This window comes from Dasypus novemcinctus, chromosome 2 (assembly GCF_030445035.2).
Source record: "Dasypus novemcinctus isolate mDasNov1 chromosome 2, mDasNov1.1.hap2, whole genome shotgun sequence".
NCBI lineage: Eukaryota > Metazoa > Chordata > Mammalia > Cingulata > Dasypodidae > Dasypus > Dasypus novemcinctus.
Window position 1 is genome coordinate 187,342,922 of NC_080674.1, and position 18,492 is coordinate 187,361,413.

The following is an 18,492-nucleotide window of genomic DNA, read 5'->3' on the forward strand; positions in this document are numbered from 1 at the left end:
TTCAAACCCCAGCCCTGTTGTGTGATTTAGGCCTCGATTTCTTCCTCTGTGAAAATTAGGATGCTAATACCAACTACCTTTTAGGATTTTTCCAAACTGAAATAAGGGAGGGTTTATAAAAAGCACCCAACACCTGGCACATAGTAGGGGCTCAGTAAACAGAGCTAGTGTTACAAGTTACCACCAGGGGTTTGTTGTAGCAGGATAAAAAGCTTCCCATTCGCTACTTAAGAGAAAATGAAAGGAAGTAAGACTGCCGGCTTTCTTGAGATTGGGGGTAAATGCTGAGTTTGTCACTTGAATGCTTTGAAAAATAAGTGGAACACCTTTCCAGATGTGTGCTCTGACCAAGATATAATCACATTTGCTTGTTGGCTAGAAATACTGTGAGAATTATGCCAAAACATGCCCCCCCCCCTTCCTGGGGGGACCATTATTTTGGTTCCAGGGAAAGCAGTGCAAAGGTCATGGGGTCAGAAGTTAGTAGTTGCAGGCCCAACAATGGCTCTGCAGCTTAACAGGTTATGTGACTTTGTGTAATCTCTCTGAACCTCATCCTTTAAAGTGGAGCTAATAATTCTTACCTCTCAAGGGTATTGTGGGGAGAAATTCCAGCTCCTAGTAGATGCTCAGTAAATTGGAGTTTACTCCACAAACTGCTTCCTCCTATCAGAGTAACTGCAGATTTAGAAGGGCCTTGCTGGTGCCTTCTCCAACTACACTGGTGTCATCCCCTGGCTGCCCTTCTCATTATGATTTAGAATTCAGGAGGACAGGAGTCCTGATGGTCCACTGGTCACTCTGTGACCTGGGCAAGTCACTTAGCTAGCCTCTTTGCACCTCGGTTCCTTCACCTCTCAGGTAGTTCAGATGAGATCGCATATATTCAGGGATTACGAAAACTAAGATCCAATATCTGTAAGGGGTTGTTAACATCCAGTCCTCATTCTCCTTCCTTATCTAGATAGAGGATTACCTTACAGCAGCAGTGATTCTCAATTGAGCGATTTTGCCCCCAGAGGACATTTTCTGTTGTTACAACTTGGAGGAGTGCTACTGACACCTAGTGGGTAGAGGCCACGGTTGCTGCTGAATGTCCTGTAGTGCACAGGACAGCCCTCCACAATAAAGAATTATCCAGCCCAAATGTCAGTAGTGCCTAGGTTGAGAAACCCTGTCTTAGAGTACATACCCTATTCACAGGTCAGACTTTCTCAGAGAGAGGCTGGGAGCCCTGAGTATAAGCTTGAAATGCCTTGTTCTCTGGCCTAATCATAATCAACAAATAAAACCAGGGTTATGTTTGCTTACAAACCCTAAAGCATCTACTATGTGCCAGACTCCAGCTGGGTGCTAAGGATAGCAAATGATGAATTAAACAGTCCGTGCCCAAGTGTCACACTTTATTACACGGAAGAGTCCCCTGAGCTATGACAATGTTATTTTAGGGAGGCAAGTGGTACAATAGAGGTCTATGTAAAGTGCTCTAGCAATACAGTGGAGGAGCCAGATTTAATTCTGGAATATTCGTACATAAGGGCTTGATAATTTGTTTGCTGAATGATTTTCTTGAATAAAGGTCTCCCAGAAGAGGTGATACTTAAACTGGGCCTTGAAGGCTAAGCAGGTATTTGCCAGGCAGGAAAGGAAGAGCATTCTAGGCTTCAGAAATGGCCCAAGCAAAGCAAGGAAGCGTCAGAGAACAAAGTGGGGAATGGTGAGTAGAGCCTGGGACAAAATAGTTGAAGATGAATCCAGAAAGGTAGGTTGGGGTCAGCTTGTGAAGGGGCCTTGAATGCCCATTTTCTTATGGGCAGTGGGAACCATTGAAGAGTTCTCTGGCCGGACAGTAGCGTGATCAGACCTCTGTTCTCTCTCCCAACCAGAAGAGCAGCAGAAGCAAAGACAAGAACCAGTGCTGCCCCATCTGTAACATGACCTTTTCCTCCCCTGTCGTGGCCCAGTCGCACTACCTGGGGAAGACCCACGCAAAGAACTTAAAGCTGAAGCAGCAATCCACTAAGGTGGAAGGTACTGGTTTTCCTGAGTAGTGCTATATGGGACCCCTTCCATCCTCAGGGCACCAATGCCAGGTGCTCCCAGAGATGCTCACTGGGGCCACAGACTTGGACAGATTAGATTGCTCTTGAGAAGCCCTCAAAAATATCAAAGTAAAGCCAGCTTCATTGAAATGGAGCCTCAGAGTTGTGCTGACCTAACCTTCCTTTCTTTGGTTATATCAGGTCTCTCTATAGAAGCTTCTTAGCCCCGAGCTTTTGTCCTGACTAATAATTATAACTCAGAAGTGCCAAAGTCCTCTAGGCCGTGCACACACACGGTGAGAGCATTCTATCCCCTACCACTCCCACTTGGATTTTTCTCTCCCAGCCTCCCCCTGCCCTTATCACCATGTATCCCAAGTTGAAAGCCAAATCCTTGTCTTTTTCAAGTGCTCAGGTTATGCCCTGTTCACTTTTATCCTTAAAATCTGGCTGTTCTCAAGATGAGGGACCTGCTTTTCAAAGCTGCATTCTTCAGTGCTGCTACTATTGCCCAGTAAGCTCTCTTGGCAGGCGCCATGAGTTCATTCTCAGTGCAGTGACTTCTAAAATAGCCCCCTTTGTCTTGTCACCACTGGGGCTCAGCCCTCGCTTTCCTCTCATTAGCTCCTGACTTTCTGGGATTTTTAACCTCTGCTCACTGCATTGAGTCCATTGAAATTTGTGCAGTTATTCAATTGAAAGTTCTTTGATCTTGATTTAATTTCTTCTTGGTAATTTTTGTTTCTTTATTTTGGACCAAGGAGTATACTACACTATCTATAATACTTAGGATCCTTTTTTTATATTATTCTAATATGAAAAAAAAGATAATGTTTTGGGAGGCTTTGGTGATAGGGTAAAAAAAATTACTCATAATTAACCCTCTTATCATACCCAAAGCTAGTTTTCCATGGAATGAAACAACAAAATATGGGCCTTGACATCACAGAGATCCAGGTTTAAATCCTCGCACTATTTACCATCCGTGTGGCTTAATACCTTTGTGTCTGTTTCTTCATCTATAAATTTAGATAATATCTACTTCATAGAATGTGAGGATGAAATAATGTATATAAAGCACCTAGGATGTAACAGATGCTCAGTAAATGACAGCTGCTATTGTTACTACTGTTATCATTATCACCATCAAGACTGCATGGAATCTCCCCCATAAAATGCGGGAGTTGGATAGGCATCCACCACCTGGAGCATGTCTCTGGCCTTGCTTACACGAGTTCATTCATCATTAAGCCTTACTAGTATTAATTGCTTTTGTTTAAAGTCATTGTTGAGCTATATACCATGGCACAGAAAAGATTAAGAATTAGGCCCAAGGGACACTAGCCTAAGGACATTAGGAAGGTCACAGACTTCTCGTTCCACAAAAGGGAAAATTCCCAGGAATATGCCTGGTCCTAAAGATGCCATATTTGAGGTTATTTTCCATATTCGTTTTTGGCCTTTGCCACATGCAGATATGTTTTCACACAGCACCTTACCATTTATATCCTGCTTCTTTTTTTTTTCATTTTATGTTGTTTAATCACATTTGCATATATTACATGAATTTATAATTCTAGTTCTGAAATTAAATATATTTCCTTAATGTAAAAGTAATACAAGCATGCTGTAGAAAATAAGGAAAATATAGATAAGCAGAAAGAAAAATTATCATAATTTTACCGTTCAGAGATGATCACTTTTTACATCTAAAGTACTATTTCTCTTTTAGTCTTTTGTTATATGTACATGTGTTTGTGTGTACATTTGTTTTTATATATAGATTAAATCTCTGTATATATACATATAAATATAGAATACTTAGCTTTATTGTTTTAATAAAAATGCATATTTATACTCATTATGAATAATTCTGATTCAAACAATGCAAAAGATATAAAGAAGAAAGTAAAAATAAGCCCCAAAGCCTACCAATAAAATAGAAACTGTTCTTGTATTGGTGACATTTCAGAATACTAGTATATGCATATTTGTTGCACATATATCTTTCAAAAAATGATATATTGTATGTAAAATTTTATTTTATAATTTTTTTCTTTTAACATGACATTTGGATTTTCCCATCGTAGTAAAGCTTTTTCATAAACATTTTTAGTGACTACATAACATCCCATCACACCACAATTACCCATTCCTCTAATGGTTTTTTGGCATTATAAAAAACATTATGGTGAACATCCCTATAGAATACTCTTTCCATATTTCAGGTTATTTCCTAGAGAAGACTACCACAGCTCTCTTTTTACTGAAAGCCTAATAGCCCCTTAAGCAGGTCATCCAATTTTAGTTAACTATTCGCCTCTGATGCGTCTCTTGTTCTTTAAAGAATGACCTTTATCTCTGAACAACCATTATGATGCCTTTCCTGATATCAAAAATCTACATTCATTATAGAAAGACTAGGAAAAAAAACAGAAAAGCACTCTTTAACTGTCTATGTGTTGGGTCTTTTTTCCATGCATAACCTGTATGGTTTTTGTTGTTCTACAAAATTGAGGCCATAAGAAACAGATCGCTTTCTAACCTGCTGTTTTCATTCAACAATCCATACTGAAGATTTTCTCATATTACTAAATATTGTACAACATCTCCATTACTTTTCAAGTAAATAGCTGAAATAAAAGCAATGGCCAGGGAATTGAGAATCCCTATACCAGAAGAGCGGTATACTGGAAAAGCCAGCAGGTTTCTTGTGGCTGGCTGAAAATTGCCAAAACCCCCCACAGAAGTGGTACAGGGCTGAAAGAGTATCTGAGCAGATTGTGCCATCATCTGTCTGTGAGTGCTGCTGAGCCCCACCCGCTCCACCATTGGCAGGGGCCTGGGCTACATTGTGTAGACTTGTTAGTGAGTCTGGGCATCCACTTTGAGACCACAAGGCACATTCTACAGGCTGCCACCAGGCTCTGATTAACTGAGTTCATTGACCAGAGTCAAAGATGGTTTCCGAAGGTGAAAACATGAGCTGTAGTCCTCAGATCTCCCTGCCACACTCTTCCTGGTATTACAAAAAGGCATGGGCTCTAGGGTCACCTAGACCTGGGTTCCCTCACTAGCTCAGTGATCTTGGGCAAGGTACTTCACCCTTCTGTATCTTGATTTTTCTCTGTGATGTGGCAAAGTGATCCTCATGGGTGATTATGAGGACCAAAGGAGAAAATGTGCATACAAAGCATGTAACTAAATGTTAGTTACACAGCCTAGAAGGCGGTGTAGTCTAAAAGGCACCCCTAGGACAGTTGCCTTTTCCAAATGACCTTGTATGAGCTCCAGGCTCCCAGGCCTTCAATTTATGCATCTGTGCATTGGCTCCCAGGTCTGTACCTGGGATACTTTGAAAATGGAAATAAAATACCCAAACTTCTTGTCCCACTTGCCACACATTCCAGGGAATTCTGAGGGATGAAAAGACTGCAAGTATGTACATCCCACTCTGTTGTAATTTGGCAGCTTGAGAGCAGAGGCTCAAAACTGCCTCAGAGTACGAGAAAATCAGGATTTGTTTGCTGGTCTTTGGGCTCCCCATGTCTTCCAGTTTTCCCAATTAGAGAAGGTGTTCACTGTGTGATTCACACAGGCAGTGCCACATCTGCAAGTGTGATTAACTAGTGACTCCAGCTTTTCTTCCCATTCAGCATACTCGAAAGCCTGGCACCTTCTGGGTTTTTTCATTGTTTCTGTTTGAACTCTCTCACCGCAGCTCTGTCGAAACGCCTTACAAACCCTTTCCTTGTGGCCTCCACCTTAGCCTTGCACCAGAACAGAGAAATGATAGACCCAGACAAGTTCTGCAGCCTCTGCCATGCGACTTTCAACGACCCTGTCATGGCTCAACAACATTATGTGGGCAAGAAACACAGGAAACAGGAGACCAAGCTCAAACTCATGGCGCACTATGGACGGCTGGCGGACCCTGCTGTCACTGACTCTTCAGGTGAGGGGGCCCAGCTGACACCCAGAGCAGGCTCTAAGGGGAGCCAGAGAAGGGCTGGGCTACTGGGCCTCCCCTAACCAGCTGAGGCTATGCTTCCTCTTCAGGTCTTCTAGAGCAGGGGTTGCAAATTCAGATGCCAGACAGGAAATGTAAATGAGCAGGAGAGGCAGGAGGGAGTGTGGTCAGCGGAGAGTACATGCCCCTTCTCACCAGCTCTAGCCAGTTGTTACCATATCTTTCCATTTTTCAGGAGGCTCTGGAAGGCCAGATTTGTATAGCAATAACCTTGATTTTTAAATGTGCAACTAATTTAAAATTTTTAAAAAGACTATGAGCCAAATGTGTGGCAAACCTCACATTCCTTGTGAGAAGGCTGCAGCAATTGAGGCCTGCCTATATCCCTGGGATAACATGGTAAAGGAGGAGCCCGCTCAAGCTTGGAGGATATTTGGCCATTTCCCAGACCTCAGGATTCCAGTGAGGATCACAGAAGTGAGCATTCACCAAAAGTTTGCCACTGTTATCCAGTCAACCACTCACAGGAGGGGCTGGGGAACATGATTATTTTCTCTTTCATTCATGCAGTATTTATTGAGCACCTTCAGTGCTCCCTCCCTGGCGCAGTCCCTGCTTCAGGGAGTCCACAGACATCGGTGTTGGTCCTCAGGGCTCCCACAGCCACTGGGCTTCCTCCCCGGGCCCTAGAGATGCAGCACCAGACAGCTGGTCCTTGCGGCCCCACAGCATCCAAGTGCAAAGCAACTCAGTCTCAGGGCAGCTGCTGCCCAGACTCATCTGTGCTCTCCTTACAGTCCTGGAGAGGGGGATACCCAGGTGAACTGAGTATTTCTGACCATGTATGGGGAAAGGATCCTGCCTCTCCAACAACCCCCTGAACACAAAGGCAGCCAAACGACACAGGCCGTTCGGGGCCATACTGACACAGATGAGACTGGTGCAAAGCAACAGCGAGGAAGCGGAGGGGAGCAGACCACAGGCCAGGGTGTCAAGGACTGCCCCTCCACAAGAGGGAAGGGAGGCCTGATAGTTCCTTACCATTTCCACACAGGGCAGGGACATCTCGGTTTAACAGGCTCACTTGCACATGCTGAAGAATCTGGAAACCTTACAACCAAGCCACTCAGAACTCTCTGCTCACAAGGATCTTCTATTTTGACCTGCAATTGGAAACCCATTGCATTCCATCTGGCACAACCTAGGGTTCTCTTGCAGTTGACCCTCCCCATTCCCTCTTTATCTCTTATCAGGGCAAGACTCAGGCACTCAATTTTTTTAACTGCTTATCTAAACTTGTATCCAGTTATTATTTAATCTCAAGCCAAAGCCTTTTTCTTATATCTGCTCTCCTCCTCCATTTGTCTAAGGCTAAATTACCCACACTTAATCCTCAAGTTGTAGCCTTGATGCTTTTTTCATGCTCAAAGCAATTGACTGCTCTACAGGTCAGCCAAAATCTTTCATGAAAACCTAAGCAGAGGGACAGGGGGATTATGTTCCCTTTTGATAATAATACATGCTTTATAACTTAATTCCTACAGCATTCCTCTAAGTGGATATGATTTTCCCACTTCACAAATTAAAAAGTTGACTCTCAGAGCAACTTGTTCAGGTTGATATGTCCATGATGTTAATAAGTGGCCAATATTCTCATGGGTCTCTACTTCTATTCTGACGCCTTCCTCCTGCCTGGGAGTTCTGAGTGTACTTAGAAGGAGGCTTTCTGAATTCAGGACTTTCAGCAGAGGCAGTAAGCTTACTCTGACCTCCTTCTTACTCACAGGTAGAGTGTTAACCTAGGGTGGGACAGTGACTTCAACTGACTGGGATTCTGCTTTAGCAAAAGAAAGGTTTGTTAGCAGCTTTATTTCTTCCTGCCAGCTTCAGTCAAAGCTTGTTTCTTTGTTCATCCATTCAGTCATCTGACACTTACCAATGGCTGCTGTGGCCCAGGCATTGACTAGGTGCTTTCTACATTTTACCTTATTTATTCCTCACAACAACTCTGTTGTGCATGTTTGATTATCCCCATTTTACAGGTGAGGACTTTAGGATCAGAAATCAGAAAAATGAAGTGCTTTTCCAGGGTCCCATGCTAGAGAGGGACAGAGCCAGAGCCAGCTTTGAAAACCAAATGAATTTCTATGTTAAGAGCAGAGAATAGTTCTCAACAGGGTCCCTGGCAAGTGTCTCATGATAAGTATGGGTCTCTTCAGATGAGATGACCTAGAATGTCCAGACTCCTCCCGCCAAGGGCAGAGGCAGCATCTAAAATCAGATCGGCAAGACTTGGAGCTCATTTTCCTATGCCAGACCTAACATTTCTCATAGATTTACATTTATCCAAGAAGTACAGATGTAAAACCTGTGTATCATTTTGGCAGCCAAATCCTTTCAGTCCACAGGACACTCAGCATCCACTCTGGGTTGTTGGGACGCTCCTATGCCTCACCCTGTCACTTTCTCCCCTTACCTAGGCCCTTGCTTTCTACACAGAGCAGGGCTACTTTCTAACCCCCTTGCTGGTCTCCCAGTTTCTTCAACTCCTATACATAGGACAGGGTTTGTTAAATTCATTAAATTCACTTGTAGTCAGTAAATATCTGTTGAACTCTTTCCTGATAAATGCCAGACATTGTATATATGGCAGTTAACAAAATAAGTGTTGTCCATGTTCTCATGGTAATTAGAGTCTAGCTGAGAAGACAGGCATTGAGCAAATAATTACAACTGTGACAAGCCTTCGAAAAGGAGACAGTTGGGATATTATGGCACATAAAACAAGGGGCAGTAACTTCAAGATGTGTGGGCAGAGATCAAGGAAGTCCTCCTAGAGGGCAAGGGGGAGATCCAGAGGGGGAAGTGAGCAAGTGTCCAGGCATGGCATTGTGGGCATGGTGAAGATTTGGATTAAAGCATGGAAGCCTTGATAATTTAAGCAGTATTGATAGAGCATCCTGGTTACAATGTGGAGAATAGTTTGGAATGGGGCAGAAAGATAGTGGAGAGAGACCAGCTATGAGGCTATAGTCATCATTCAGCCTAGAGCAGATGGGAGCTTGGACTAAGGTAACAGTGAAGGAGATGGGCAGAAATAGATGGATTCAAGAGGTACATAGGAAGTGGTGGTGTCGGGACTGGGCCATCCAATGTGAAAGATAAGGGACAGGGAGCAGTCTAGGGTAGTGCCAAGGTTTGGGCTTAAGCAGTTACTTGGGTGACCACATATTGTCCGATTGAGTTTATGATGCCTGTGAGACATCCAAGTAGTGATTATAAAGAGGCAGTTCGATGTTCAAGTCTAGAGCTCAAAGGAGAGGTCTAGATTAGAGAGGAAAATTGGTGTTTTCTTCATATGTTAGGGAGAATCATATGAAATTGCCATTTTTGTAGGTCAGAAACTATTGAATATTGATAGTTTCTTATGTTGTAGCCTAATAGATGGTAATTGAAGTCAGGGAGAATGAATGAGATCCCTTAGAGAGTTTAGAGAAAGAACAGCTAAGCATGTAGGATTGAGCTTTCTGGCATGCCAGTATTTAATGGTAGGGTAAAGTAGAAGCCAGCGAAAAAGACCAAGAAGAACAACCAGAGAAGGAGAAAAATCACAAGAGTGTGGCATGCTGAAAGCCAAGGGCTGGGAAAGTTTGAAAAAGGAAGGAATAATTGGTCCTGGCAGGTGCTACTGAGAGGGTAGATAGAATGAGGCCTACCTACTAAGTATCCAGTTGGTCCATTACATTTAGATACACGGAAGCCACCATTGACCAAAGAACATTTGTTTGGTGGGGGAGGGAGCCTGGAGGGTAGGTTGCAAAGTATTTGGGAAGCTAGGAAATGGAAGAGCAAGTATAGATGTCTCTTTCATTCTCAATTTAGAGGCAGAGTGGGCATCGCCATCCCAGGGTCCTCAGGACAGAGGAATAAAATATGGATCAGAGTGGACTTATTGGTATTCTACTATAGAATTATTCTTCCTCTAGCAATGAAAGAAATTATATCACTGATGTGGAGACTGTGGCCACAGGAGTCGCTGAGGGCAGGGAGAGGGAAAAAGGTGTGATATTGGGGCATTTTTGGGACTTGGAGTTGTCCTCAGTGATATTGCAGGGACAGATGCAGGACATTACGTATCCCACCATAACCCATTGAATGGACTGGGAGAGAGTGTAAACTACAACATAAACTATAATCCATGTGGTATAGCAGTGTTCCAAAATGTGCTCATCAAATGCAGTGAATATACCACACTAATGAAAGAAGTTGTCAGTGTGGGAGGAGTGGGGGTTATGAGGAGTGGGGTATATGGGAACCTCTTATATTTTTTAATGTGACATTTTGTGTGGTCTGTATATATTGGGGAAAACAAAGACATAGCAGTGAAAGGGAGGAGAGAATAAGGGGATAGCTGGCAAGAGAGGGAAATGGATGAAAAAAACTTGAGCCAACTTGAGAAAGGTAACTTTATTCTGATACAGGTCCTTATCCAAATGAACCAGATATTTAAAAATCAGCTCTAGTGACCTATAGTTCATAAAAACTACCAGGTGATCCATAATATCAAACATATAAAACAATAAGGAGGTGAAAATTCATTAGTGTTATGTATATACAATGGAATATTATTTAAGAAGGAACAAAATTCTGATACGTGTCTCTACATGAATGAACCTTGAAGACATTGTGTTGAGAAGTCAGACACAAAGGAACTAATATTGCATAATTCCACTTACGTGAAATACCTAGAATATGCAAATGGTAGACAGAAAGTATAGTGCAGTTTCCAGGGGCGGGGAAGAGGGGTAATGGTGAGTTAATGTTTAAGGGATGAAGGGTTTCTCTTTGGGGTGATTGGAAATTCTGGCAATGAATGATGGTGAGGGTAGCACAACATTGTGAATGTGATTAATCCCACTGAATGGTATGCTTTGGAGTAGTTGAGATGGGAAAGGTTATGTTATATACGTGCCTCCACACTTAAAAATAATGACAAATACAGTGCATGATCCTGGACTGGATCTAATTACGGAGACACAAAGGCCCAAAAGGACATTATTGGGGCATATGGAAAAAATTGGAATATAGACCATAAGCCTTACATCAGTGTTAAAAAGTCCTTGAACTTGATAACTGCACTTAAGGTGGTTACAGAATCTTAGGTGCAGTTATCAAGTTCTTTTTCCTAAGAACAAATTATCCTTGTTCTGTGGAAATGTAGGTGGAAGTATTTGTTCAAGGAACGCAGTGTATGCAGTACACTCTCAGATGTTCAGAAGGTTGATAGATACATAGCTAGATAGATGGATTAATGAATAGAATCATTCACAGCAAATGGGGCAAAATGTTAAAACTGGTGGATACTGGGTATCTTTGTGGGGGTATGTTGGAGTTCTCTGTATGGGTTTTGTATTTTTGAAACTATCCTGTACATTTGAAATTATTTCAAAATAAAAATTTAAAAGAGAAAAAAAAATTCATTGGTGTAGATCCCGGACATACTCATTTTTTAAGAAGCATAATATATTCCACAGTTGCCCCAAGTGAGGAGTTGAATCTAGTTTACCAGTCAGCAAATAGTGTGCTGAGATCTTATACCTTACAGGGCATGTAGGAGAGTCCAGAGATGGGTGGTGTGGAGGGAAGAACAGGGGCTTCCCGGTCATACCAGGGGGTAAATCCCAGGTAAGCCACTTATGTCTGTGAGCCTGTTTCCTGCCTTGAAAAATGGAAGTAATAACCACGTATCTTGCAGGGTTGTTGTATAGATCCAAGGATATAAAATATAAATACATATATAAAATATAAAATACAAAGCCCTGGCGTGATGCTTGGTGCTTAGTAGATCCTAAGTGGGCTGAGCATCAGTGACTCTTAACCATTAGTGGTCATCATCCCCCCCCCCACTCCTGACCTTGGATGGGGGGTGGTTCTGCTCTTCCTTTATGATGTCTTTTCCCTGTTAAGTTGAACCTTGTGTTCTGGCTTTAGATGTCTAAAAAACCCTTTGAGTTCTGAGTGCAATAATTTCCCCCTTAAATGCTTCCAAGGGATGTATGTTCCGGAAGTACTTGAAGGTACAAGGGAAACAAATGTAGCTGGGAACATCAGCTAACTTATTATAGAAAAGGAGATCATCTGTGTTATGGGCAACTAAAGCTGCTACAGAAGATTGTTTAAAAGGGGAGTGGAGGTGGCTCAAGCAGTTGAGCACCTGCTTCCCACATGGGAGGTACCAGGGTCTGTTTCCAGATCCTCCTAAAAACAAAGGCAAATGACAAGCAAACATGAGAAAACCAACTCAGAGAGCCAATGTGGCTTAGTGGTTGAGCACCAGCTTCTCACTCACAAGGTCCCAGGTTCAATCCCCAGCCCCGGTTAAAAAGAAAAAGAAAAAAAAAGATACTTTCCATCTCTCTCTCTTTGATGGCATGACTCACAGAGCCCAGGAAAGTGAAAAGGTGACTGTTTTTAGAGGTCACCATAACTGAGAAGTTCCTGTGTATCAAATGTTTATTATGTAAACTGTTAAAATAATCTTTTGAGGTTGAAACTGTTATTAACCCATTTTTATAGGTAAAGAACTTGACTCTCAGAGAAACCCCATTTTACAAACCAGGAAATCAAATCTCAAAGACGTTAAGTCATTGGTCTATGGTCCCACACCTAAGAAATGATTTAGCTGGGATTTGAACCTAGGTGATCTTGCTCCAAAGCTGAGACTTTAGGGTGGCAGGTGATTCATTGGGTATCAGCTGGAAGGGCTTTGAAGTCATGTGTTCAGCCACCCTTCTTGTACAGTTAGTGCCTGGCATGCTAGAATCGGTACGGCTTTTCAAGGCAGCTAAGCCTGAGTTTGCCACTTCCTGGCACTGTGTTCTTGGACATGCGACCATGCCTTATTTTCTCATCTATAAAATAAGGATCATTATGAGAACCAAACAAAATTAAATCAAGTGCATGGCCTGTATCAGGCATTTGGTAAATAGTAGTTGTTTTTTTATTATAAATATAATTATAAATTATGGTTTAATTGGTTTGCAGTTGGGGAAAGCTGAGGATCAGAGAGGGAAAGGGATTTAGCCAAGGTCACAGGAAGGCGCGGCCAGGAGTCCAGCCATATCTTGGTCCTTGGGCCACTCTCTGCTAGATCATGTGGAGAAAGGCCACATGGTTGTTGGAGCAGCCGTTTAAGTGAGACAGAGTGTCTGTGAGCCCTAAGGTAGAATGACAGATTGCTTTTCATAACAGACATTCTCATTAATTACTATTATTGCAAGCCCGAGGAGAGTGGCACCTTCCCAGAGATTCCAGGCATTCTTAATGAGGCCACTTAGTACAGTGAAGGTGGAGAAGACAGTCGCACCAAATGCCATCTCTTTGTTCTGTCATCCTTCTATATACACTTACTTTGAGCCACGCTCTCTGCTGAAATTAGGGGCCCAGAGGGGGGTGACAAGGTTCCCAACCCTAAGAAGCACTCAGGTACACAGTATGTACCTTCTTAGCATTGAGGTTTCTGGGATTCCCAGCAGGACCAACCACTTGACCTTACCTGACCTGTCAGTCCTCAGAAGGGCATTTGCACATGCTTTCAAAAGCAGCAGTCCCCAAGCCCCTTCTTGGATAACCAAGCCTCTTGGTTTTGGTGTGTATTTCAGCTGGAAAGGGCTATCCCTGCAAGACGTGTAAGATAGTGCTGAACTCCATAGAACAGTACCAAGCTCATGTCAGCGGCTTCAAGCACAAGAACCAGTGAGTAACCATCCTTTGAAATTCAAGGGTCTGCAGCAGGAGCTCGGGGCCTCTGAGTCAGAACAAAAGCCAGGTGCTCCTCAACTAAAATGGAATCCTGGGAGCCTCTTCTCAATCAACAGAAGATAAATCGGTTAACAGGAAAAGGTTGTCTGTCTCCTCTGTAAATTTTTCTCCCATCAGCTCCTCCCCAGCCTTTGAACCTCCTGGGTGAAGGTTTCAATAAAGAGGCACAGAAGATTTCCTTGGTGGTCCCCTAGAGTACCTGGATTTCTTGGCCTTTAGCAACCAGGACAGAGAAATATTTTTTCACTGATCTGAAGACCTTTCTCTGCTGCCATCAGTTTTGTGACAGGAGTTCCCTCTATAGGTCATTGCCATATATGACCAGGTCCTTTCATTCATTGATAGATTTATTCAATATTTCCTTGATAGAAGGTTTATTGAATATTTCCTAAGTGGTGGCCGATACAGACCCATTCCCTGCTCACATGCCTTACATTCTGATGGGAGAAGGCAGACAATAAGCAAGTAAACAGCCAGTAATTACAAATTGATTAAAAAAAAAAAAAAAAAAAACAGGAACAGAGGGTCCTGCTGGTCTCACAGCTCCTAATCTTAAAATTGGCTAACAGTCTCTGAGCCCCTGTGTGTTGCAGGCCACATGCCAAGCACATTCTCTGGGGTAATCCTCATAGTAACCCTGGGTGGAAGAAATTGTTGTCCTCATTTGACAGATGAGGAAACTGATTTTCAGGCCTTTCTGCTGAAATGATTGCTTTCACTTTGGTGGTTATTCTGCGTTGCATGTTGAGGCAAATGAACTAAAGGTGGGGAAACACAGAGTGTTGGATCTGACACTGTCCCTGATCTGCTCAACTCTGCCTGGAGTCTCCTCTCTCACACTGGAGCAGATCTTCCCCTTTATCAGTGGTATGTTTTAATTTGAGGTACCCATGAGACAAGCCCCAGCAACCCCGCCGGGGGCTTACAGTGCTTCAGCATTCTCCCCTTGTGGCTTGGCTGATGGCAGTGTCTGCAGACACCTGGAAACAGCCAGAGCCCTAGCATTTAGGCATCTTCTGGCACTGCCCTGGAGCTCCCCAGACTTGAAAGTGCCGGTATGTTTGTTTGTTCTTTATTTTCAAAGAAGATTTGGTTTTTGTTTTCTTTCTATCAATTTTTTTAATTAGAGAATCTGTAGGTTTACAGAAAAGTCAAGTAAAAAGTACAGCTTTTCTATTTTATGCATGATTGTTCTGTAAATCCATAACTAATAAAGAAAAAATTTTCAATATATTCACATGGAAAGTTATTCTTAAAAAAAAAAAAATACAGCCCTCCCATATACCCCCCCATTATTATTAACACTTTGGAAGTGTTTTCTGTTTGTTTTAGTCCTCCTACCACTTTCCAGCTATGTGTTCTGGGACATGTTTATAAACCCCTTTGAGCCTCTAATTCCTTTTCAGTAACAATAATAGCTACAATTTGTGGACCATCTAATTCAATATAATTTAATTTTCAAGAAGATCTCTGAATTTTACAACCCAAGGAAGCCTAATGTCATGTAGCTTAAGTGACTTGCCCAAAGTCACGTTACTTTTGGAGGTAGATCCAGGGTTCAAACCTGTTTGACTCCAACACCCATTCATTTTGCTGAGCCACTTCTCAATAGAACTTAATTAACCTTACCTCTCAGCCTGATGTGAGGGCTAGAAGTAGTATATGTGAAGTGCCTAGGACCGGAAAGTTATTAGAAGCTTTCATTCATTCCACAAATATTCACTGAGCGCCTTCTATGTGCCAGGCCCTGTTCTGGGCACTGGGGCTACAGTAGGAACCTCCCTCTGGTGGTAGAGGCAAATCCTGAACAAGGGAAACGGACTTGGCCCAGTGGTTAGGGCGTCCGTCTACCGCATGGGAGGTCCACGGTTCAAACCCCGGGCCTCCTTGACCTGTGTGGAGCTGGCCCACGTGCAGTGCTGATGCGCGCAAGGAGTGCCCTGCCACACAGGGGTGTCCCTGCGTAGGGGAGCCCCACGTGCAAAGAGTGCGCCCGTGAGGAGAGCCGCCCAGCGCGAAAGAAAAGTGCAGCCTGCCCAGGAATGGTGCCGCACACACAGAGAGCTGACATAACAAGATGACACAACAAAAAGAAACACAGATTCCTGGTGCCGCTGATAAGGATAGAACACACAGCAAATGGACAGAGCAGACAAGGGGTGGGGGAGGGGAGAAATAAATTTAAAAATCTTTAAAAAAAAAATCCTAAACAAATCCATAATCAAATAATATCATAAGAGGTGGTAGGAGGTGCCCAGAGAGTGGGAGAAGAGCCCCTTTTGAGTGGGTGGGGTTGGTGAAGTGGCACCCGCCAGGTCAAGCTGAGCTAGAGCAAACAGTGTGGCATAGTGGAAGGCCATGGGCTTCACTCCTGAACCGCCCACCTACTAGCTTATTTGGGTAAATCACTTACACTTTCTGTACTTTCATTTCCTTGTATATAAAATGGAGGGAAGGCTAATCTCCATATTGCTATGAGGATGAACTAGGATGGTGTAAGTGAAGCATCCAGCATCATAGCCAGCATGCAGTGGACCTCAGTGAAAGAGAGCTCCCTGGTTATTGCTTCAAGGCCCTAGAAGAGCCGTTATGTCCTTCAAATAAGCCACCTGGAGTGCCATCACAACCATGCTACAAACTGACTCTGTCCTTTTGTTCCTTCTCAAATTACAGGTCTCCAAAAGTAATGGTCTCACCCCTGGGTCAGATTCCAGTGCATGGACAACCTGTTCAGAAAGACTCAGCCACCTTGGAAGACTAGAGGGGTTTCTGCCCAGCACTCCAGGCTGGACCAGCCAGGAGCCAGCTTCCCGTGACCGGTCAGCCTTGGCTCCCTCTTCCTCCTTCACCAGGAGAGGACACAGGCCTGAGGCAGCTTGGGCCGCAGGCAGCCTGCGGCGAGCCAGGCAGTCGCAGTTGTCGGCCACTGCAGTTTGCCCCCACTCCTGCTCCTCCCTTTGGTGGGTTCCTGTAGATCAGGACGGGAAGCGGGGCTTGAGAGGACTTGGAGCCTCCCGGGCAGTAGTTTGGAAGGTGGCATTCTTTCTTCCCCAGTCCCTCTGGGTCATCTGTCCCGAGGCCCCAGAGCCTATCTTTGCTCTGAAGATCAGTTTTGGACCAGTCCCTGCTGCTAAAGAACTCAAAGCTCGGAGTCGAGGCATCTCCAGGGAAACCTGGGTCTCTCATGCCAGACTTTGGCCAGGGCAGAAAACAGCTGGTGAAAGTGGGTGCCACTTGGGAGCTTAGAGCTGATGTGACACTACCCTCTCCCCCAAAAAGGACAGGCTCTCCTGAGCCTGGGACCAGATGCCAGCCAACCGTGCAGGTTTCTGCCCACCGTGCAGCCTCCTGGAGCAGTGCTTCCGTGTGGGCAGAGTGCTGCTGGCCCAGTCCCCCGCCCCAGTTCCTGATGGTGCTAAGGAGCTGCAGCAGCCGAGGGCAGGCTGGAGCTGGAGGAGGACTCGTTACCCAGTGGGATCATAGGACACTCCAGTGGGGCCCTTCCCTCTGTCATCAGAGGTGCCCTGACCCAGGATCATGTAGGAAAGTCCCCCACATGCACGTTTCCATGACGGTTCTTTGCCCTTAAAGGCAAACGGCCTCGTGCCAGCCAGCCCAGAGATTCTTTGCTGCCCTTCAACCCTACTGGCCTCTCCTTCCCTGTGTACAGCAGGCCACCTGCCGAGGTCATTGTGGTGCTAGCCTTCCCCCACCATCCACCAGGAGTTTTGGGGGACCAAGGAGCCAGATGGGGCCTCCAGGGAAAGAAGTGGGGAGCTGATGCAGGTTTCTGCAGCAAGGAGATAGATATGCCTTGGGCCTCAAACCCATTTTCTCCAATTCTGCTGCATATGGTGGCCTGGGACTTCACTGGGAGTGGATTTCTCCTGGTGACTAAAGCAAGAATTCCAGGGAGTGTCACCATCAGAGGCCTCTCTTCATTGCATCAAAGATGCCCTTAGCCACTCTTGTGGCCTCCTCCCATCACACCCTAGCCCTTCGCCGATGACATGCCTTTGTGGATTGTGTGTGGGTGTGTGTGTGCGTGTGCTTACGCTCTGCTGCTTGGTCACCGAAACTTCCAAATAAAGAGTTTCTCCCATGAACCAGTGTGCAATTTAACAAACCTGAAAATGGGGGCATAGTGGATCTATTAATAGCATGTCTGTCCTGATGCCTCACCTCCACCACACTCCGACTCCCGGGACCCTCCTCAGAGGTGGGACAGAGACAGAAATCCAGACAGCCTGGCAACCCTGTGCAGGTCTCCCAGGTGCCCCAGATCAACAAAGCCTCGCCCACCCCCCCTGTCCCAGGCGGATTTAAGCTGGGGGCTGCTTTACATTCGAAAGGATCATTCTGGTTGCTGAGGGGAGAAGGGACGCAGGTCAGCATGGAGGCTCCTTCAGGCTGATGCCTTCAGAGCAGGGACCCACCCTCATTTATCTATACTTCCAGTGTGGTGGTTGAGTGGAATGAATAAATGAAGGTACTTGAGCAGAGGTGGCCTCTTCCTGCTCAGCTCACACAGGTTTTGTTCCTGTGGGACTTGTGACAGGCCTGGTGATTCTCAGAAGAGCTGAGGGAGTGTCATGGCCTCAGTTTTGTTACAAACCTCCAGCTCTTTACCAGCTGGAAAACACCTGATAATTGCCCTTA

The 18,492-nt window shown here is 44.5% G+C and overlaps 1 protein-coding gene across 5 annotated transcripts in view; it reads left to right on the forward strand.

Annotated features, from left to right (window-relative positions):
• ZNF346 (zinc finger protein 346) overlaps positions 1-17,939 on the forward strand; it is a 32,587-nt gene extending 14,648 nt beyond the window's left edge. For 3 of the 5 annotated variants that reach the window (XM_058282730.1, XM_058282746.2, XM_071211096.1), the window contains exons 4-7: positions 1,887-2,031; positions 5,764-5,997; positions 13,674-13,767; positions 16,507-17,939. In XM_058282730.1, coding sequence (XP_058138713.1) covers positions 1,887-2,031; positions 5,764-5,997; positions 13,674-13,767; positions 16,507-16,594 — 561 coding nt within the window. In that variant the 3' untranslated portion in view covers positions 16,595-17,939. The remainder of the gene's footprint in view (positions 1-1,886; positions 2,032-5,763; positions 5,998-13,673; positions 13,768-16,506) is intronic. The other 2 variants (XM_058282735.2, XM_058282740.2) reach the window with 2 other exon arrangements.
• Positions 17,940-18,492: the final 553 nt, after the last annotated feature.